The 22,799-nt window shown below is 43.2% G+C and overlaps 1 protein-coding gene across 2 annotated transcripts; it reads right to left on the reverse strand.

Annotated features, from left to right (window-relative positions):
• Nucleotides 1–314: 314 nt before the first annotated feature.
• ahctf1 (AT hook containing transcription factor 1) lies at nucleotides 315–22,594 on the reverse strand. Of its 2 annotated transcripts, none has more exons than XM_069173557.1 (40): nucleotides 22,334–22,594; nucleotides 19,368–19,494; nucleotides 18,762–18,912; nucleotides 18,430–18,532; nucleotides 17,869–18,049; nucleotides 17,432–17,639; nucleotides 16,937–17,053; nucleotides 16,696–16,780; nucleotides 16,404–16,554; nucleotides 15,978–16,110; nucleotides 15,460–15,641; nucleotides 15,169–15,230; nucleotides 14,846–14,974; nucleotides 14,579–14,669; nucleotides 14,262–14,351; nucleotides 13,091–13,231; nucleotides 12,694–12,798; nucleotides 12,145–12,241; nucleotides 11,811–11,934; nucleotides 11,626–11,682; nucleotides 11,255–11,401; nucleotides 10,707–10,897; nucleotides 10,476–10,620; nucleotides 10,162–10,293; nucleotides 9,786–9,933; nucleotides 9,453–9,603; nucleotides 9,247–9,354; nucleotides 8,783–8,927; nucleotides 8,397–8,612; nucleotides 7,361–8,036; nucleotides 6,992–7,180; nucleotides 6,574–6,679; nucleotides 6,237–6,361; nucleotides 5,834–6,123; nucleotides 3,455–5,617; nucleotides 2,848–3,091; nucleotides 2,501–2,656; nucleotides 2,287–2,372; nucleotides 1,714–1,805; nucleotides 315–1,496 (listed from the first exon to the last, which is right to left on the reverse strand). In XM_069173557.1, exons 2-40 carry the CDS (start codon nucleotides 19,486–19,488, stop codon nucleotides 1,298–1,300), a joined length of 8,037 nt encoding a protein of 2,678 aa, XP_069029658.1. In that variant the 5' UTR covers nucleotides 19,489–19,494; nucleotides 22,334–22,594; the 3' UTR covers nucleotides 315–1,297. The 2 variants fall into 2 exon arrangements, with proteins under 2 accessions (XP_069029658.1, XP_069029657.1); XM_069173556.1 differs by having other exon boundaries at nucleotides 2,848–3,121.
• Nucleotides 22,595–22,799: the final 205 nt, after the last annotated feature.

Consider the following 22,799-nt stretch of genomic DNA (forward strand, 5'->3'; position numbering starts at 1 on the left):
CTGAACACTACACGTGATTACAGCTACGTTTATGTCAACATTTTAGTGACTTTCTCTGAAATGGAACTGCACACTAAATATCTGAAGTGCTGGTTATGAACCATAACCTGATCTGACATTCAAACGGTTTCTTTTAAAGCCGGATGCTTTCGAAGCCCACTGGACGAATGATCCCCGAGGCACCGACAGGATCAGGTCTCCGCTATTTGTGAAGGATAATTAGAGGCTTGTAGCTCCTTTCAGTGGTTGACTGCACACTAACAAACACATGCACTTAAGACAAGAGACGAAATTGAAACAACACAACAAGTATGCAAGCTTTTCCATATTTATCAAAGAGCAGTCATCAAAAATAAGACATTCTACATACATTCATCAGAAAATAGCCTATATGTCAGATGGTGGTTGCCATTAATTTAATTAAACAAGCCTATTAACATGTCCCAAATCGAGTTATCTTCAAACCAGTGTGCAAGTTTTTTTTTTCTTTCACAATATACATCCCAGTGACATAAAGCAACAGTCCAAATCTGGTAACAACAGTGTGATTTTGCACACAAGAGCCCCCAAAATCAAGTTCAATTTTAAGACTATGGCATAGGCAGTCTGATTATATGATCAAACGCATTCGAGAGACACTTAAAAATTCTAAATCAACATAATTCTTTAAGATTTATCTATCAACTTTATTCGGAACATAGCAAAAGACTATATACAAATTTAGCAGTAGAAATAATCTCTGCTGGGTTGGTTGCTTTTCTTCTTAAATAGAAAAAACAGCAGGCCATGAAATTTTAAAAGTAAACAAAAAAAAATTTGAAATAAGAGAGAATGTAAATAAAATCTCTTCATCTGAGGCAAGTTTAGTTCAGTCTGTGGTTGAATTAAAAGGAACTGCTAAAAAGCCACGCTTGCTTTCCCATGTCCCGTTCTGTGCCGAGAGTCAAGTCGACCAGCGTCGCAGAAAGTCCAAAACAAAAAGGGCCACAGATACAATATCGAGTGATATCAAGTTAGTATGAGAGGGAAGTGGAAACTCCAAAAATATAGTCCTCTTTCTCACACTGCTGTCCACCAGTGTGTTTTGTCCCAAAAATATATTTTCCTGCCTACACGGCTTCTATTTTATTTTCCAACAGGAAAGTCAATATATAAACTGAAGTTCTGGGAGGCATTTGAGCAAGTGGAACGGTCATGCGTTTAGGCGTACGTTTTTATTTGACGGCTCATGAGTGAGTTGGTTCAATTCCTCAGGTGGCGGTCTGAGGTTCACCGGTCCAACCCACCACCAACCTCCTTACAGTCTCTTCCTGCGGCTGACGGGCTTCGTGAAAACCGTGTCCATTACGCGTTTGCGTCGAAGGTTCCTGCTCGTGGTCGGGACCTCTCTTTCTGGAATCCTCCTCTGTGATCGCGGCAGCGGATCAGCTGGACTTGGCAGAGGGGAGATCAGGTCCACCTCTGCGATGGGAAGCGGCTCCGCAGCAGCTTTGGATCTGACGATGAAGAGGGGCAAAACAAACAAAAAATGAACATGGGTGATTTTTTTTAAGCTCAAACAGCTTGTGAGAGTAAATTGTAAATGTGAAGACAAATAAAAGTCGTACATTATTATCTTTAAGATGTAAAGACGCGCTTGATTTATGTCAACTAAGAAATTGCCCGTGTAGTATAGGATATATTTGTAAATATTTCTTTTGTAAAAAGTCTTACTTGGCTGTTCGTTTGCCTGTTTTTCTGCTTTTAGAAACACCTGCAGCTGCTTTCTCCACTTCTACATGATCGTCTTCTGAAGCAACTTCATCCTGGAAAAAAGAAAAACGTGATGTTAAAAACAAAACTATTCTTCAACAAACTTTTCATTTTATTGCTTTCTCAAAATCAACATGATTATTTCTGATTTATTGATGGAGTTACAGGCCCCGTCTTTCCAGAGCAGTGGATCAGGCTCTTCGTCCGTCCCGTGTCAAACGTCTTGTTTCAAAGAAAAACAAATGACCGGATGACCGCAGAAAGACGAGTATTTAAAAACCAAATGCACTGAACAATTTCAGTGAATGACTGGAAAACAGAAAGTGTAAAGATGACACTTAAGTTGCGATGCTGCAACTGGTTTCATACGGTTAATTATTGCATTGGTCTCAGTGAGAACAAGCGTTACACCATTTTTTTTTCATGAAGAGAAAGAATTTCATAGAAAAACTCAAAACTGCTTGGTGCACAGCCAGACAGAAACGCAACAGGTTTGAAGAACGGCCCTTTAGATTAATAATAAGAGGCGCCTACCTCTGGAGAATCGTCTTTGACTCTTCTGCTGCGAGTGACGGGTGCAGCAGACTCTTCACTTGGGCCAGGAGACTCTGATCTTTGAGCTGACACACACACACACACACACACACACACACACACACACACACACACACACACACACAAAAGACCAACCGGGTTAAAACCATCGTGGGTGGCTGGATAAACGTGAACAGATGGATTCTCAGCTCACCTCGTGTTCTCCTTCGTGAGAGGGAGTAGGTGAATGAGTGCTCGCCTGGACCGGAGCCGTCATCTTCAAGTTCAGGGACAAGGCTGTCCTTCGTAGAAACCTGTGACCTTTTAGTCTTCCTGCTGCTTCTCACCGCCTTTGTAACGACTACACCGCCTGTTAGGAGATTACACTTTTACACAGGAGCTTGAACAAAACTTGACCCCCCCCCCCCCCATCTGATTCGCACCCAAGACTCTTGACAAGAATGTCCTGAATTTACCACACAGGCGTGTCAGTTTAACTCTGGTTCCTGCAGCATTACGCAACACAGCGCTATCTTAGGTCTAACGTGGCCTCGTACGTACCCTCCTGCTTTTTTTCCTCATCCTGGAGTCTCTTGATGAGGGCGTCAGCAACGGGGGTTTCAGAATCCACCTCCAATGGTGAGTCCAGTAGGGGAAGATCTTCCTCGGGGTGGTACCAAAGTTTGCTTCTAGTTAGGCGACGGGAGTTGGTTTGAGGAGCATTTCTGTTGAGTTCAGGCTCGAGCAGATCTTCACTTTCTTTTGTGTTTTCAGTGATTGGCTCGGCCCTCGTCTTCCTTATGCTCTGAGGAAGGGATACAGGAACCAGTTTCACCTGGGAGCAGTACATGTCATCAATGAACAATGGATGGATGGGTCAAGATGAAAACATTGAATATTGAATAATGTATGAAGCATGCATGACAATCAGGGATGAAAATCAAACATATCTGTGAAAACAAAACGACTTGTGTAGTGTTATGTCTTAAAAGCAGTTCTACGTAAAAACCAAAACCAAAAGCTTAATATCTGCTAATGTCAGATGATGATGAACAACATGATGCACATGGCTCTTCATTTTTGGTGTTAAATTAAATAAAGGATGCGTTATCAACTGCTTTCAGCTTTTAAGTGTTTGTTAAGCAAAGACAGGTTTTTGAATCCTTACTTGTGGATATACATTTAGGGTGATCCGATTGGATTGTCGAGTTGTCCTGCCGGGGCTGGAGGGCTCCCGCTCCTCGTCCAGCAGCGCTGGCAACGTCTCAGATGGTTCCGTCTTCATCCTTCTGGAGTTGCGTTTTACAGGGGGGGCGAAGACATCATCAGGTTCCTTCTCTTCTGTCAACATCTCAAGCGGCGTCGGCGCTGCCTCACTCAATATCCTTCGGCTGGACCTCCGGGGAGTGTTTACCTGAGGGGCCCTGCGTTTGGACGGGGTCGGAGTCTTGGAGCCTGTTCGTCGACCAACTTTTGCATCTGTGACCTCATCCTCTTGGTCTTTGTCGTTTTTGATTACAACTTCCGTGGCTGCAGACACCTCCTCACTGCTACTTTGGGTCCTTTGGCTGGTTCTTGTAGCAGTCGCCCTCTGGGAACGTCTGGCTGGAGAAGAGGCCTTGGAGGTTAATGCATCATTATCCATCTCTTCAACTTCGTTTTTAGGAGGGTCTGGTTGAGCTTTGCGGGTACTTCTTCGCGGTGTGCTGGCTTGGACTGTCACCCGTTTACCTCTTCCAGGTGTACGACTGGGTGAGGCAGGGACCAGGGTGCTCGTTTCAATGTCCTCTACATTCCGATCCTCCTCCGACTCATCTGCTTCCTCTGGTAGGGCAGAGATGAACGTAACCCTCCTCCTCCCTCTTGTCGTCATCCGTGTTGGCGTGGAAGGATCCTTCTTCTTGTGAGAGGTGGGGGTCTGTGGTACAGGTGCTTCGTCTAGCTGAATATCTGAGCTCAAAACCTGCTGCACAGGTTGCTCTTCATCATTTTCATCTTTTGTCTGGATAACCTTTGCTCTCGTTTTAGCTTCTGTCTCTGCCTGAATATCTTTAGTATTTTCCTGTTTTGCTTCCGCTGATGCACTGTGGTCCTGCTCCTCCTCCTGCTGCTCCTCCTCCTCCTGCTGCTCCTCCTCCTCCTGCTGATGCTTCTCCTGCTGCTGTTGCTTCTCCTGCTGCTCCTCCTCCTCCTGCTGCTGCTTCTCCTGCTGCTGCTGGTGCTCCTCCTCCTCCTGCTGCTCCTCCTCCTCCTCCTGCTGCTGTTGCTGCTGCTTCTCCTGCTGCTCCTCCTCCTCCTGCTGCAGCTGCTTCTCCTGCTGGTGCTCCTCCTCCTGCTGCTGCTCCTTATGCAGCCCCTCCTCCTGCTGCTGCTCCTTATGCAGCCCCTCCTCCTGCTTCTCCTCCTCCTCCTGCAGTCTCTCCTCCTCCTGCTGCTGCTCCCCCTCCTGCTGCTGCTCCTCCTGGGGCTGCTCCTCCTGGTGCTCCTCCTCCTGGTGCTCCTCCTCCTGGTGCTTCTCCTCAGCAGGCTCTATGCTGGGGACAGTATCTGTGTCTATATCCACAGGCCCATTCTCCTCAGGCTCCTCCTGCTCTTCAACAGGTGTTAGTTTATCCTCCTCATCAGCAGCTTCCATCTTTTCCACAGAGTCTGTGTCATCCACAGCTGTTGGGACTTCTTCTGCTGGACTTGGCTCAGAGACAGAAAGAGCGACAGACTCATGATCTACAGCCAACATGATGAACTCTACATCCTTCAGCTCTTTAGCATCTTCTGTCTCCGGCTTTTCTTCAGTGTATTCAGTCTGTAGGTCAGTTTGGACTTCTGATTCCCTTTGTTCATCATCATTTCCATCCAAGGTCTCCATCTCTTTCGTTTTATCCTCTTGTGAAGTTTCTCCAGTCTGGGGATAATCATGGTCACCTATACCCAACAGAATAACCTCAGGTTTGGCCAAGAAGGCATCAATAGCATCCTCTACTTGAGATTGGGTAGAAGGGTCAGAGGACTGCAGATCATTTTCTGCAGGTAGTGTGCCGGCCTCTTTATCCCTGTCCTCGTCCATATCCAGCATCAAAGAGAAGCTGCTGTGAGTTTCAGTCTGCGGGTCATGTGCCACAATGGCTTGCTGAAGCTCAGGAAGGTCCAGCTGAGCGCTATGGGTCAGGCCGTGTGGTTCCTCCACGAGCTCCAAGGGTAGCAAGAGAGTGGTAGAAGGTTTGAGCTCCATGTATGATGATCCTTGCTCTACGTCCTCATCTGGACCGAGCCCCGCGTCGTCTGCCCCGAGTCTCACCATCACCACCTCACCCTCCATGTCCTCTTCTACTATCTGAAAAGAAGCAAACATGCAGAGTTTGTGTATTTTTTGCAAAATGTTACCCAAACCCCAAGACAATCAATTTACAAAACAAAATAAAACGGAGAAAAATAGCAAATCTTCACATTAGAGATGCTGGAACAAAGAGTGTACATCTAGTTAAAATTGTTTCTGGTGAATTTCCCAGAAAATGTACTAATTCAATAGCTTCAGGTCTACATTTTTTACCTTCATCTCCGCACCGGGTGTGATCAGAGAGAACTCTGCAGCCTCCTGCTCTGATAGTGTTGGCAGGAAGTGTGTGTGTTCCTGCTGCACAAAGACTGAACTGGGTTGGCGGGGTGGCAGCCGCCCATTACCCTGGACCTCCTCAATAATCTCCACCTCACTACCAGAGTCTTCGTCCTCCTCCTCCTCTTCATCTTCCTCCTCAGACTCCTCCTCCTCTTCCTCCTCCTCCTCATCATCATCAGATGCAGGGCTAGAAAGCTCTTCACTATCGTTGACACTCACGACAGCTGTGAGATACAAAGTGCAAACATAAAAGTGAGATGATGTGTTAAGAGTAAAATAGCACTAACATTAATAGCCACACTGTTAATGTGCATGTGTTTGTAGCAGTCTTCCTCACATCGGGAGTCTGTGCCACTTGGCTCTGAGGACGTCACAGAAGTGGTCGATTTTTGGGAGGTGAACACCGGGGGAGCTTCAGCAGCAGCAGCCTGCTCCTCCTCTTCATCCTCACCTACTGATTCACTGAGACAAAGTGAGAACAGCAGCTGCTTTTAACTCATCAAAAACCACAGGACAGTTAGAGAACAACTGGACAACTCTGGAAACTCATTTGTAGCACTACACTGTAATGGATATATTTTTGAGGCTTTTTATATATATATATATATATATATTTATTTATTTATTTTTTTAAACAGTGTTTTTATGGTTTTGAAACTGAAAAGTGCACTTACCTGTTGAAGGACGTCTCGGCCTGTGATGCATTGTGGATTGCTGAACGCGTGAGCGGAGAAGACAGATTACTACCAAACAGATGCCGCTGTACAAAGTCTGTCAGATCTGATGGCAAAAAATGCAGAAGAAAAAAAAAAAGAATCAGTATCGTCACAATCATTATCTGTACCGTGTCGATGTCAACTAACAACATAAATATTCATTATTCCAAGTAACACATATCAGGAAACCAAAGTACTTTTGATAATACAGAAATCTTTGCGTGAAGACGTGTCACCATTATCGGTTTGGTAATGGATGATTTTACAATCTTCCCATGGTATTATGTATATGTTGTATCACTTCCCTCTTGTTTAATAAGACGTGGTAACATCTCTTAATTCATTTTGGTATAAAAGGATGTATTTAGGGATGGACCTGTTGATTGCTCCAGATCATCTGCTGGTTCATTTGTGGTTTCAGCTGCTCCAGGTGGTTCAGGATGCTCAGTGAGCTCTGGGGCTTCAGTGGCCACTGACTGGACACCCTGTCCCTCAGCTTTCCCTGGAAGATCCTGAGATTCCACCTCAGTGCCAGAGTCTGAGCTCTCAGCTACCTGGTTAACACCTAGTAGCACACAAAATATGTCGAGTGATGTTTTAGAGAAGATGACAAAACATATAAATATTTTCAACAACTTTAAAAATCAGAGCATAGCATATGCATTTGTATGTTGATGCAGTGCAGTCCTGGTGTGAAGCAACCCACCTTTAATAATAAGTTGTAGAGATTCTGAAAATGAATTACCTTGATAAGGGGTAGAGTCCTCCTCTTGGTCAAGAGCTGCAACATCCTCTTGTTTGCTACTTGACTCAATAACCTGTTCATCCTCCTCTTGAGACGGAACTTCTTCCTCAGTTGTCACCTCCTGTTCGAGACCGGTCTCCATCACTTCCTCAAATGTTTTGTCTTCCCTCACCTCCTCTTCTTCCTTTTCTGTATCCTCTGATGTCAGGTGGAAGGTTTGCTCAGGTGTTAGTAAGGGCATTTCTTCTGGTTCTTCCTCGTCAGTCTGGGCTTTGATGTTCAGGGTCACTACCCCGTCATCTTCGTCTGTAGCTGCACGGTCATCATCTCCTTCTTGGTACTGTGAGAGAGGGGCATCATAGTACTCTAGGGTGGTGTCTGTTGATTTAACCGATGCCTGACTGGCGTTAAAGCTCAGACTAAGTCGTGCTTGCGTTGCATCTGATGGTTTTGTTTCTGTAGCGACTTCATGCGTGGAAGATGACTCGCTCGCTGAGCATCTCAGTTGTGGTAAGGGAATACCACCTTCTGGGGGCAAGAACTTTACATGAGGTGATTCCCCCTCCTCGTCTCCATCTTCTTCCTCCTCAGCAGGCTGTGAGGACCAGGTCTTATGTGTAGCTTTGGAGAGTGTGGAGCCTCTGGTCAGCAGGCTAATCTCACTGTCTGCTGCCATCTACAGAAGAAAATAGTTTCAAAGATGATTGAAAGATGCATTTTAGAGAGGGAATCAAATGTACCAACTAAACCAAGAGGAAAAAGCTGATGAGAAAGATGTAAGTGTACTCGTACGGATTACTAAGTACAAAGTGTGTCTGGTAATAATAGTGAGTTATTGCACGTTGCGCATTATATGTTGTATTGGTGCATTATGTACTGTACTCCCAAAAGAACCAGAATACCAAGTAGTAACTCCACAACCTCTGTGATATAAAGCTGAAAATCATCTGAGCTGCAGCCTAACTGAAAGACCTTTTGTTCTCTTGTGGTGGTTAGTTAGATCAACACACCTCTCCCACCATGTGCTTGATCTTACCCCATTAGTCCATCTGATGGCCTTCTCCGTTTCGGGGGATTCAGCCTCTTCGATGAAGGTGATCCGGCTCTCTTTGTTCCGGAGTGGGGGGGTGATGGAGCGCCCTGGAGAAGCAGAGGGGGTGGCAACGGGTGTGGGCCTCAGGCTGCTGCGCAGGATGGACTGGGGAGTGAAGGCTGAGAACACAGAGCTGGAGGCAGCCAAGGCCCGAGCTCGCTGAGGGGACAGCACAGGAAAAGTATAAGAAACACAATACTCATGTACTCCAGGACTAACAAAGTAAATAGTTAGAGAAATAAACATTACAGATCAAACACACAGAAATACTGATGACATTAGGTATCAGTGACAGAGTTCCTTTTCTTTAAATTGGTTCATCCACTCACCTTGACAACCTGTGGTGTTTGCAGCAGACTGAGCTCTGGGGCTTTGCTGGTGCTCTTTGGAGAAACCCAAGAGCTGGGAGGTCTGGGAGGGCTGAGAAGAGGCCGAGGAGTCTGGCAGGATGGATGAACCACCAAGTCCATCAGTCTGGGTCACACGGAAGAGGAAGAAGGAATGAAAAGCATCCTCGACTTTAAGATGCTGTCTTAACAAAACTCAACATTTAACCCGATATTCGAGTCTTTATGTGTTTACAAAATAGTGTAGGTGCCACTATTGTGAATGTTTGTATTTAAAAAAAACAACCATAAATGCTTTAACAATGCTTAATTTTCAAAGTCACATATTTCATACATCAGAGGTCAAGATAATGTATGGAGATAAGAACTGCAGCTCATGGAGTTTGTTACTGTGCTGTCTATTAATATATAACAATATGGTATGCCTGGAGCTCTTATGAAAGTACCTTGACTTTCGTTTGGAGGTCATGGTGATAGGAGTTCCTAGGAAGGGCTCAGGAGGGGCCAGCGAGGGAGTGTTGGGGCTGGGACTCTGAGCAGCAGCTGACCTGTGACTGGCAGAGAAATTATAGGTATTTTAAAAGAAATATAATGAATCAAAATTCTAAAAAATTGTTAACCTTGGCATACAATTGTGGTATTTTATTCTCACCTCTTGGCTGGGGAGGACTGTGGTGTAGCTCCTTTCCCTAACCACACCTCCTCAATCTTGGTCAGGACATTGTTGATAAATCCAGCCCTGGACATCACCTTGTCGTTGGCAGAACGTTTGGTGATAGTCGATAGTGGCTGCGGCCGAGAAACTGGAGCACAGAGTGCAAATATATTATTTATATTTAATATATAAATGTTTTTAAGCTGTTGTGTGATGAAGTCAAAAAGAGTGGTTTTACAAGAGTTTTTAATCAATGTTTCAATACAACGCAGAGAAAACATGTTTCCACTGATTGGAATACTTTATAGATATTGATTGATGTGTCCTTACCTTCTCTGTGGATGGTGCAGGGATGTTGGTAGGGCTTCGCTCTCTCCATTGCCAGTTTCCTCTGGACTCTGGGCAAAACTTTGCCATACTGATCCAATATAGAGTTCCTGGTGTTGGACCGTTCTTTAAGCTTCGGGTCTCGCTCATTCTAAAGAAAAGAGGCAAGAGAAGATGCTTATAAACTGGGGATTAGTAAAGACCCTCTCTCTATATAACCCCATGGTGACAGACTTTATTGTGGTTCACAGTTTATGCAGAATGTTGAACAAAATGCTGGTTCAATACATCCAATACTGAATATTGTAATTCTCAACATAACTATCACAAATGTTAAAATACTGCTGTGATTGTAATACTTTGTGTGTGTCCAACCTACCACCAAGTTCATCTTGAGTCTGTGGTTGAGCTGCAGAGCAGGAATGTAGTTTGCCTGCTGAAGGTAATGAACCATCAGTAGTTCTCTGTTCTGGAGACCCCCTGTCCCCTTGAGAAACTTCTCCAAACAGTCCTGAAACACAAACCCAAGAACCATGTATCTAGGCATCAACTTTATAATCCAAAAGAATCATCTACAGCAGGAAAAACAATTCAAGATAAGGCAATTGCAATGTAATGAAATTGTTTAAAAAAAAAAAATAATAATAATACAATTGCCTCCCAATCTAGTTATGCTTTTATCTATTTCTCTACCTGTTCATTGAGGCCCAGGGGCAGTTTGAGCAGCTCTTTGATGAGGCCGAGCTCCTGGCAGCTCTCATACAGGAAGCCCAGCAGCTCACCCATGCTCTGGCGAGTAGAGTGTTGCCGAAGTAAGCACCACGCCTCTATGAGACACCTGGAAGAAGAGTGCACCGTCTGGTTAATGGAGGTAGAGTAAGATTGTGGGTGTTCTTGCACAGAGTCCTTTCCTATTGAACTTACCTGTTGTGTAGCAGTACAGACAGACAAAGTTTGGCCTGGGAGGTGGAGGAAATCGGTGGCTTTGTAACATGGAAGTATCGTAGTGCCACTGACTTTTGGCCCTGGCACATGAGTGCCTGCAGGACACGCTCATGCTGCCACTCAAAATGACACTGAGAAGCAGCTGGATGCAGGAGCAGCTCAAATGAACTCTGATGAAGACAAAAGAAGAAGAAATATTTTAAAAACCTTACAGAAGGATGGTATCATAAATTATGCAGGCTCAGCTGTATACTGTTGTTATGTAGGGATTCACTCATTTTATCTACTTGAGGGAAAACGAAGAAATCATGTCAAACTGGAAAGCTCTTAGAAAACCCAGGCGCCTGATCGGTCATTACAGATAACAATAAAAAGTAGTTTATAACATAAATAGCAGGAGGTTAGTGTTATGGCACTCAAAGTGCAAAACAACCCACACCCATGTCTCAGAAGTGGCTTGATACACTTGATAAAATAGAGGTCTATCTGGTCTTTGAGACAGATGAATAATGAACTTCAGTGTTTACCTGATGGTCATGGTGGTCCAGTAGCCACAGGCCTTGTACTAGTTTGACCAGTCCGATAGGGATGGCAAAGGCTGTGGGGAAAGACTCCACTGATGCTCCGTCCTTATTGGGGAAGGAGTACATCACATCCAACAACAGGTAAATCACCTGGAACAATGTGTCAAGGATCATACAAATAGAAAGCTCAATTTAATCGGTCTCTGGGACAGTTTAAGGTTTCTATCATGTTGAGAATGCCACATTTACAACACTGAACTTACTAAATAACCTAAAATAGAATAGAGTAAGAAAATATCACCGTTATATTGTTAAAACAGGCAAATGCTAACGCTGTCTGACATTGTAAATGGGTCGTATGAGTTGAAGGATACAATTGCATGTTTAGCAGCTTCATCAATGCTGTCCAGAAGATAGATGTCGAGCAAGGCCTGTGAAGCAATGACATTTAATTAATATCCAGTTCCTTACAACATTGTAACAGCAGATACAATTCAGTATAACATAATAGATCATACAAAATTCATGAAATTAGAAAATATAGATTTTAAATCCTTACATGCAGTGTAGGTGGCGGGTATTGCCCTGTTCCACCGTCATCCCTTTTCCACAGCTTGGTCAAGCGTTCACCGCACTGTTCAACCAAACCATCAATCATCAGGCAGTCAGCGCACCACTTGCCCCTGAGAAGACAACAGAAGAGTATCAGCATGAGATCAACTGAGCTGATCATCAAGGAAAAGGGGAGACAACTGAAAAAACTGAGGGGGGTATCTGTCATTCTTAATGACTTGGCTACTGATCAAAAACCAAGACATTATTTGTGGAGTTATTGGTTATACACAGGCCTAGTTTTGGAATATAGGCACAATGAAATTGCTGTCACTACTGACTTGGCCAGCCTGTTCAGCTCTTCTCTGCGTATAGTATAATAGTTGCTGATGACTGAGTGGGTGTAGAAAGGTCTGGAAATCTGGAGAGCATCATCATCTGATGGGGAGAGCAGTGGGAGACAGAGAGAAAAATAAAACTTAATATGGTCACATTGAAAAGGTTTTCCACACTTAAAATATGCTAGTGTCTGATAATATCAAAGTTGAAAGAAACATATAATTTCATCAACAAATTTGGACTAGACACTTCTAATTGTATTGACCAATTGTTCTTTATTTGCTTAACTGAGCACAAGTTAGTTATTAACAATGTCAAAAGCAGAATCATGTCACCTGATCTTTCTTTTAATTACAGTCTACATCAAAGAATGTTTCCATTGAACTAATGTTTTTAGGTCAGCATGCAAATTTGTCATCATATTCACAAAATAAGTGCATTGGCTGCTCTCAACTCATTTTTCACTGACAGAAATTGTGCTTTGGGATTCAGTTAAGGCTTCCCTCTGATGAATTTCCTCATAGATTGTGTTTATGCAGGCATCACTTTACCTGATCCCTCGGGGAGTAAGCCGGTACGACAGAACCAGAGGACCACCTGAGCGTACTTGGAAATCAGACTGGACACAATGTTCTTGTTCATCAGACCTACCAGTCCTACACAACAAAAAAAAACAGACTCTATCAAAAACTATGGCTCAAAATAATAATACAATGGCTTCTCATTTATTAAAATCAGTTAATCAAAGGACATCACATTATAACTTAAACTGTAGCAAGCCATGTAGTTATGAAGCACTAGATTTAATTTTACTGACAACTACATTCATTGAACATTCAAAAAAAGGGGAATTAAAACAATGCTCATGTGCTGACTGAACCGGTTTCACTGACATTACAGGGAAATATAAAACTTGAACGTGTGAGTGCGTCTGTGCAGACGTGGCACCTTTCTGTGTGAGCTCCTGAGCTTCATTGAGCAGACAGTGGAAGATGGCGCTGAGGTTACTGAGCAGTCTCTGACTGTGCTGGAGCAGCTGCATGGTCTGAGGGTCCGTGAAGTTGGACGAGCTGTCAAACAGCGGTGCACCTGGGGAACAAACACATAGAGGAACACATATATGATATAAATACAGACATTGAAAGAAACATACAAACAACAACAAAGAATTCGGAATTTCATGTGAGGGGTTAATATCGGTTGAGTCATGAATCATCTATGATTATGCCAAAGGGACAGGGAAAGCATGTCCTGTCCTTGTTAAGGTTAAATCAGGGGTGTCAAACATACGGCCCGCGGGCCGGATCCGGCCCACCAGGGGGTCCAGCTCGGCCCGCCGGATGACTTTGCTAAGTGTGAAAATTACAGAAAGACATAAATTGCATTTCTATGAGAATATGGAGGTTTATGAGTACAAATGTTTTGTTATTTTTTTTTTTTTTTTAATCGATCCAGTAATTGCTTCAAAAACAGCGTAAATGCGACGTCTGCTCCGGAGGAAGAAGCGCTCGGTGCCACAGGCAGCCGCGCTCGCTGCTCGTTTGACGTCAAACGCGTCACAAAGCGAGGGAATCTGCAGAGGAGAGCCGGGGCAGATAAACAGTGGGCTGATGTCTGAGTTTTTGGTCTTTATGTTTCTAGTTTATTGTAGAAAGACCTTAAAATAGGGTTTATCATCCAAAAACCTTCACCAATGATTTAAACAAAGAGAAATATTGTCGTTATGTGTGCGTTACTATGCTATGATTTTACTGGTCTGGCCCACTTGAGATCAAAGTGGGCAGTATGTGGCCCCTTAACTAAAATGAGTTTGACACCCCTGGGTTAAATAATACTGCCATGTAAAAGTTTCAGTTGTCATAAGCCTCACTGGTAACGCAAAAATATCTGATATAATCTATTCAAATGTTTCACAGCGAGTGCAAAGGTTTGTAAAGATGTCCAATTGTCAACAGGTAATAAAATATAAACATATAATGAGATCACGTCGCAAATTCTAATTTGATCAATGTTAAGAAGAAACTTTGTACTTTTGTAAGTCTACTTAAGGAGACTATAAAATGTAAAAGATCCATCTAAGCAACATTCTATATAACTGAGCATGTCTTATCAAACACACAGATGCCATCCAGTTCCTCCTTGGTCTGGACTACTTTGTTCCAGGCCCAGTCCAGGATGTAGCGCAGGTTCAGTGCAGAGCCTGGTTGTTCTGTTGAAGAACAACACAATTTGAGGAGTTAACTGCAGAGCAGGAGGCTGTGGCATGTATGCAGGAGTGCATAGTAGAGATTTAGTTATACATGCATACAAAATGTACTCTGTATATGTAGGCATGTGTGAGATGAACCCAAAAACATAATCTTCACCACTGACATGCACGCAGTGAGTTTGGGTGAGAAGTTTTAGACAAACACTAACAGAAGTGCAATTCCTTACCTTCTGCTATCCACTGCTTGATACAGCCGGTGATCATTCCCAAGGAGCTGGTCTCCACGGCTGTTGACAAAATGGCATCGAGCTGCTCCTCCTGCAGAATGACATAAAGTTGCATGTACAAATAAGTATCAAAACCTACAAAGAATAAATATTTTACTTGATTCTGTACACTGTGGGAGAGTCTCTTTAATGTGTACACTAAGAGGGAGTACAAAAGCTTTGACAACGGTGGCTATGTGGGTCGGTGTGCCAAGTATGTGCATGTACCTGAGACAGGCTGGATGCCTGGGTCTCAGCCAGACGAGATGAGAGTAGGCCCGACATGAGGCAGTGAGAGTAGCTAGTGGAGATGATGTCACTGGAACAAGGAGCTGCTTTCTTCAAAAAACTCAGGGTCTAGTTTTAAGGACAACAAAGAATAGGTTACATGACAATAAAATAACACCCAAGTAAGCCAACATACACGCAGAATGAACTTTACCTTGGCAATTGTATACAGTCACATAGCAACTTCTGGCAATCTATGTTTGAATTCAATGCCAAAAGTTAATGATGAGGTTAAACTAGAAAAATAAATACAAGAAACTTGCCTCTTTCTGATAACCAGAGCAGGTTAAGTGCACAATTCCACAGTTAAGCAAACAGGTAGCATCTGAAACATGAAAAGAGAAAAATAACAAACAGACAATTAACCTTACATGTTATACTATATTTCAACTACAAACCTGGACAGGTCTACACAAGCAAACGCTTGAACAATACAAAACAGGGCTCACAAATACAGAGATAAAACCTGGAAAAAACATGGACCTCTGAGATAATTCAATACTACATTTTCATTGTCTTTTCATATCAAGATTGTTGTACTGTATATACATTACCAAAGTTGTATGTGGTGGGATTAAAATACTGTTCCGGTGGGGGGCAGGTGTAGGGCAGGCCCCTGCTCAGGCTGCGCTCATGTACCACCACATCGAGGAGGACATGTGGGGACACCATCTGCACCACCGGGTCCAGAGACCAAACTGCCAGGTACGGACAATTCTGCAGAGACTCTCCCATTCTGACAAACACAAACCAGGGAAATGTAGTGCCACGTTAAATCAAGCAGTTGTTCGAATTGGACAAGACAAAACAGGAGACAATGGGTACCTAATGATCTGCATCATTAAAATTACATAAATCTTTAACGCCATTAAAGAGAAAAACTGCATTTATACAGTAAGTATGTACAATTGCTTTCAGTTTTCTTCTTCCCCTTAATGCATATTCATTCTAAACTGAGGGGGGGGGGACATACTGTTAAAATGCATTGATGAAAGTTTGGATTTAATTTATTATGTTTTAAAATTAAAGACTCAAGATGCCTCTAGAGTTACAGAATCTGTCTCCACTGTACCTTAAAGAGTCTGGCATTTGTGCGTGGTACCAGCGGTTGATGTCAAAAACTCCGACGTAGGTAGATGGATTTCCCTGACCGTAGGCCTTGACTTGCCAGCTGAAGATGGACACACTAGTATCCGGAGATGCAACTGAAAAGGGAAAGAGGTGCGGAAGAAAGGAATGAGAGAGAGGATGGACGAAAAGTGTGCACGAAGGTGGAATTCGTGATGAGAAGAAAGGTAAGGAAACAGACAAAGTTGATTTAATATGCAAAAATAGAAACAGAGTAGAACTGTTCTCCACTATGCCCTAGAAACAGTTTTCATGAGAACATATGAAGGGTAACAATAATAGTCCCCAATTCTCTACTACAACAAAAGTCTAAAAACCTGCAGATTATCTCCCTTCAAACTGTTATGTTGTTTTAGTAGAAGCGACTAACCTTCATTCATGGTGTCATCCCTGTCAGGATGAGGTCGGAGTTTCTCGATGGTCTGGCAACTCAGCAGGCAGGTGTTTGTAGCCTGGGCCCGGAGCGGGAAAACAGTGCCACTTAAATCCTGGCTGTAACGTTCTTCACAGTACTCTAGACCCTGTGTGAGAGTAAGACAAAGAGGTGGAGAGTAAAGCACATAAGTACAGTTTAGATTTGTTTGGGACTTGGGCATAAACCATAAGTCATAAATTGAAATGAACAGAGAGTAAATATTATTTATATTGTATGCACAACAGACCTCATAGAGGATCTTTCCAGAAGCGAGACACTTTCTTTCGCTGAAGGCCAGCTGAAGCAGGTGCAGGCTGACCGTATCCCCCTCACTGTGTGGGTGTGAAACAAAGTGCAGGAAAAGTAAGAAACGTGGAAGTAAAAACATATACACACACACACACACTTTGACTGGAGGCAGGACTTGGAAATGAAGATAATGTAAATGCTTATATTTAAACTAAAAGAGAGTTTAAGGTGAGGCTCACAGGTCCTGAGAAGACTGGACAGCCCAGAGGTAGCAGCAGTTCCTGGGGTCATTCTCCGGCTCCTGGAAGGTGAAGGCATACACGGGTACCCTGCCACCCTCTAACTGGGAGTGGTATCTAAAAATAAACAATTAAAAAATAATTCATACATACAGTGATTTTTAAGAAATAAAAACAAAAATACTGGTTGATGCGATTAATACTATTGCAATATGTTGCTCCTGAATTTAAAAAAAATTATAATTAGAGAAAAAGAAAAAAAAAAAAAAAACACTGTCTCTACTCTTTTCCACTGTATTTTTAAATACTTTTTATGATACAGTATTGATGCAATCTTGTCAGTAATAATACATTTCTATTTGGGGAATATTCAACATTAGGTACAGTAAAAGTAGAATTTGGCTATACTTCAGAGGAAAGGCTATTTAGGATTAAAATCCACACATCCTCCCCACTCTCACTAGTTATGAAGCCAAAGAAAATACAAACACTCACTCCTTCTTTAGAGTCTTCATGTTCCACAGCTGTAAATATCCATCAGAAAATCCTACTGCCAGCTGGTTGGTCCTGGAGATGTACTGCAGAGCTGTGGCTCCAACTCCACTGGGTCCGTTCAGCTGGAGACAAAGATGTCTGCCCTGTCTAGTGCTGACTTCTCTGAGCCTCGGGATCTCTGCTGGAGTTTTGGTCACTACCTGCAGGTCTGCAAACACAGAGTAAATATAAAAGGAGAAACAGTTTTAGAAAGCAGGGAGCAGAATAAGTACTCCTTCACCAATTTACAATGAATCTATAGGTGTCAGTATATTTCCACCCCAGCACACTCGGTATGCATAAAGGTGGAAACAGGATAAAAAGCAATCTGTAAGGGACAGAAGACAAATAAAGACAAAATGCAGACAACACCACCCTTACTTGTGGAAGCTGCTCACCTGAAGCCTCCAGTTCACTTTGGCTGCAGGACAGATCGTCGAGACAGAGGTCCACAAGCAGAACATGACCGAGATCTGTTACTATGGCAGCAATGCCAAAGAACCAGCGCAAACTCTGGTGAAGATGCTGTGTCGATGTACTTGCTCCACCGTAACTCACTAATGGCTCTATAGCTGTAATCTAGACGAGAGAAAGGGTAGAAAGAAACAGACAAACTAAAAAGGTTCAGGTTTTGATACTATATATGTTACACTGATTATAATTTGCAAAGATTGTCCAAATCTGTGCCTTTGCTCAGATCTTTTTTTTTTTTTTTTTAATGAGTCTAAATTCTTAAATGTGATTTTGAAAGCTTTGTGTCTGTACCAGCCAGTTTGGAAATAAATGCTTAAAACTAAAAGGAAAATTACACTTTAAATATTTTGATCAATCAAATATTGCTATAAATGTTGTATGTATTGTAAATAATACATGATTTTAGCATTTGGATCCAAAGCTTATGTTTATCTTGCTTTTATTGACCATCTCGATTACTGAAGAGCAGAGAACAATCAACTCACCCTGCCTGGTATAACCACCGCTTTAACCACCCTCGACAGTCCCAGGTCATAAAGACTCAGCACGCTGCCTTCTACTTCTTCCAAGCCAACAAGCAACCCAGACCTGGTGGATATAAACATCACATGAGTAAGGATTTCCTCAGCTGTCATTATTACACAGTTAAAAGTCATATTTGAAACAAAAGTGAGCACACATGGAAATATTTTTGTCCAGTTATACTTAATACATGTTTTAATAGTAAATGACACTTTTTTGTTTTAAACTTATCAGACTCCACATTAATACGTGTTAAACGGATGAAGACAAAGAGACAGTGAAACGAAGCCCTGACCGTTTGAGCCAGCTGAAGTCCCTGGCAGCAAGGACCCTGGGTGGGTGCTCCCCTCCACCACTGAAGCAGTACGCAGACAGCCGTTCTCCTGTCACTGCATGGACAATCTCCAGTTGGGGGCCACAGGCCAGCCAGGCCAACCCATTGCGGCCTTCATACGCAGACAAGGGAAGGAAAGGTGGGTTACTACCTCAAACTGGGTTCAGTTTTAAAAAATCCTACAGCCCACGAGTCAACAGAAGACCTGCAGCCAAGATGAAACCTTCCCGTGTAACAATGGTATTGACTACGGGTTCCTAAACTTACCTATCAATGTGTAAATTTGAAAAATAAACCCACATGAGAAAAAAAACATGATCAACAGATTTATTTGCAGGTATGATTTTAATAATTCACAAATAGGATGAAAGTGCTTAAAGAGTCAAATTAAAATTGAGTCATATTCTCCATCTGCGTTATAGATAGTTTATACAAGATGTACTGCATATTTTCTTATGAAGAACAGAGTGGCAATGTGGTTTCAATCCTTCATACTACCTTGGGAAATACGAATAGAGAAAAGAAAATATCTACTGATAGAAATAATTCATAATAAAATATGCTTACCAACAGTGAACTTCCCCTGAAGAACAGAGTCTAGAGTGATCTCATCCTCCCCCAGAGCATCTACAGTCACTCCTGAGAAAGGCAGCAGGCTGCTGGTGACTTGGGCAGTCAGGTCATGCATTGTTCACTGCATAAACAAAATCACAGGAAATATGTTAGAAACAGCAGTGCATTTAAAAAATGCTAAATTATTACGCCAGTTAAATATGGTCAAAGATATCCTTTTATTATCTCAATATCACCCTGCACAAGACACTTGCTGACTAATTAAACGTCAATTAATCAAATTAAAAATGACAGTCAGTGAAACACTCTTTGTGAACCCTTTCTAGTCCATAAAAACACTTTAGGATTTGTCTGCTCGGCCAGGTTTTAGAGGACACAAGAGGCCTTTCTTTCGAACCACAGTTGTACCCCCAGTTGTCAGGAAACATGGTGTCAGCAAACTTGCTGACAACTGGGTTTGCTTTCTAATAAACCACACATGACATACTGCTACACATCTGTTAGCAGATATCAGATCTGACAGTGAGATCTTACAAAGAGCTGCAATAAAGCACTATTAGAGTCATCAATTAGACAATAACATTTCAGTCTTCATATATCTTCAGTGAGAGATCACAGAGGCCGTTGATGCCGTCAGGGTACCAAAGAATTTAAATTATTGTCCGTCAAAATCATAACACCAGCATCATGTGAAAACATCTTAAAACCGCTTAATAAATAGATTTGTGAATATGTGGCGACTTTAGCACGGCTGTTTTACCTTGTATTTACTTCTATTTACCCTTGTTATGTTATAACCTTAAACAGTTTTAGCAGATTCAGAAAGCTGCAGACAGGGTTGTGACAGGATCCAAAAAAGATCAGCACATAAATCCAGGTCTCAGATCGCTTCATTGGCTTGCAGTTTCCAAAGGATCAACTTCAAAACACTCTTACTTGTCCATAAACCATTGAACGCTTTCGGTCCAAAATACTCATCTAATCTACTAATCCGGTATGAGCCCTGCAGACTGCTCAGGTCGGCTGGTTCGGGGCTTTTAGTTGTTCCCATGACAAAAACAAAAATTGGCAGAACCGCTTTTAGTCGCAATGCTGCCAAACATTGGAACAAGATGCCAGAAGACCACAGAATGAAATCAAGGCTGAGCCTTTTTAAATCTAAGCTTAAGACTTATCTTTTAACAGCTGCTAATTTTCTTAAGCATTTGTCTGGGCATTTCTTCAACAGAAACTAAAGACCAAACGTTAAACACCTGCGTTTATCTAATTGTCTATATTATTAGCCGACGCCTCTACAGTTTTCAATGTCTTTATGATTTATTTTTTTAGTTGTTCTTTGTAGACTTTGATCCTCCTATTGGTTTTCCAGGTTACTACTCCTTACTACTACTTCTCTTGTTTTGAGTAATTGTATTTCCGTGGAGCTATTTGGTTTATAAAGGTGAGCTCTAAAGACCTTCACCTTGATGCATATGTTCATCCTCGTCACTGCACTCGTGCTCCAACGAGATAACAATACGATGTACATGAGGATGATGTGAAGTGGCGCAGACATAAATTGAGTTTCACAGCGTGTGAGATCGGACTCAACGCAACGCAACGCAACACAACACAACGCAACACAACACAACACAACACAACACAACGCAACACAACGCAACGCAACACAACGCAACGCAACACAACACAACACAACACAACACAACACAACACAACACCGCCCTCTGTGACCACCGAGGAAAACACAGCGGATTCAAGTGAACTCCCGCGCAACAACCCCTGTCACCACACGGCCACATGCCCCCGACACGGACCCCGTAGATAAGACGACCATTAAACACAGAAGCGGGCCAACCTTAAAACGTCGACACACTTCTACCGCGGAGAAGATTTAACAACAACAAACGAGCCGATCGAGAGCAGCTCGATCAAATCCAACATGTAGCGCTCACGTGTTTCCACCACGGAGACATCTTCACGTCTCTGACAACTTATCTCGAGTCAGAGGAAACAACCACATGTGGCGGTGGAAACCGTCATGACGTGAGAGTTGGACGGTGTGTTGTGTATTTAAACGTCAGCTCACCGGCTCGTGTTTTATCCTCCGGAGCACCGATCAGCCTCATCAGCTGCGCTCGTGTGCGTTGAGCTAACAGCTAACAGCTAACAGCTAACTTCACACAATGTAAACAAACCATTGATCACGTTTTTGTTTTGTTTTGTTGGTACAACGTAACCACGACGTTATTTAGTGTCGGACGAGGACCCGCAGCTTGCTCCGCGGTCTCTCCTCTCCGCTGCATCAGCTCAGTTAGCATCAAGGTCACGCAGGATTACTGTTTACTCGATTTCACAGTTGAAGCTCAGCTAGCCGACCTGACGTTAGCGGACTGTAATCATTCAGCTAAAAACAAACCTACAAATACATCCCACGTTAAACTACCCGCTGCAACATGTGAACTACGACGCCGACTAAATATCTGACGTTTAAATTTAATCTCGGAACAAAAGTTAAAAGGAGAGGAGCTAGCTCGACTAGCCGGGGCGCAGCGCTACTTTCGCTAACGCGGCTAACTGCTAGCGTTTAGCTGAGCGGCGCGTCTCCAACAACAGAGCCGACATCCACGTGGAGACTTTTATGACCAGGAGCATCACAGTACAACGTGTTTTTTGTTTGTAGTAGTCAGACAAGAGTCTTGTTTTTACTTGAATCTGGGAATTCAGCCCAAACAAATCCGTATTTCCAACGTAACACCGGGCGAGACGCGTTTAGCCAAAACAACCCACGACACAGCCGCTCTTCGTCGGACACAAAAAGCGACGTGCTGTCGGATCTGTTTCAGGGAAATCATCCGGCACAACGTGATCATGCGGAGCCGGGGTGAAGCGAAGCGCTCCTCTTGATCGCTGCTGGAAAACGTGATGCAATGTGCCGCTAGCTGCTGCTGACGTTACGCTACCTGTCCGAGGATGTCGTTTTCTTTTCCTTGACAAATATCCCGAGTCCCTTTTTCTTCGGTCATAATCCGCCCCTTCTTCTTCTTCTTCTTCTTTTTTTTTTGAAAGTACTCCTCCTGCGGGGTGTTTCTGGGAGCTTCACCGAGCCGACGGGGCGCGAACAGCTCCTCTCGCTTCAGGCTTCGACAACGCAAAGCGCCATTTCCACGGTCGGACAGCGCTCCATGTGTGTCTTCGTCGCTGTCGTTGTTTCTTGGCGGCGCAGACGCGGCAAAGGCGCGCTGCTGCCCCCCGCGGTCGGTAAGTGTACATGCTTTGAACAGTGAACCGACGACAGCCTGACACCGAGATCTTCTTTCAGTTCTGTTCTAGTCTGTCGATTTAGCGCCAAAATGACAACTTCGCTTTTGCGCAGTTGAATTGATGATGACTAAGTTATATCACGTGTCCCTGTAAACCATTACAGTG

The sequence above is a fragment of the Embiotoca jacksoni genome, unplaced genomic scaffold (genome assembly GCF_022577435.1).
Source record: "Embiotoca jacksoni isolate LCO1_2020_lvr unplaced genomic scaffold, fEmbJac1.0.p SCAF_6, whole genome shotgun sequence".
NCBI lineage: Eukaryota > Metazoa > Chordata > Actinopteri > Embiotocidae > Embiotoca > Embiotoca jacksoni.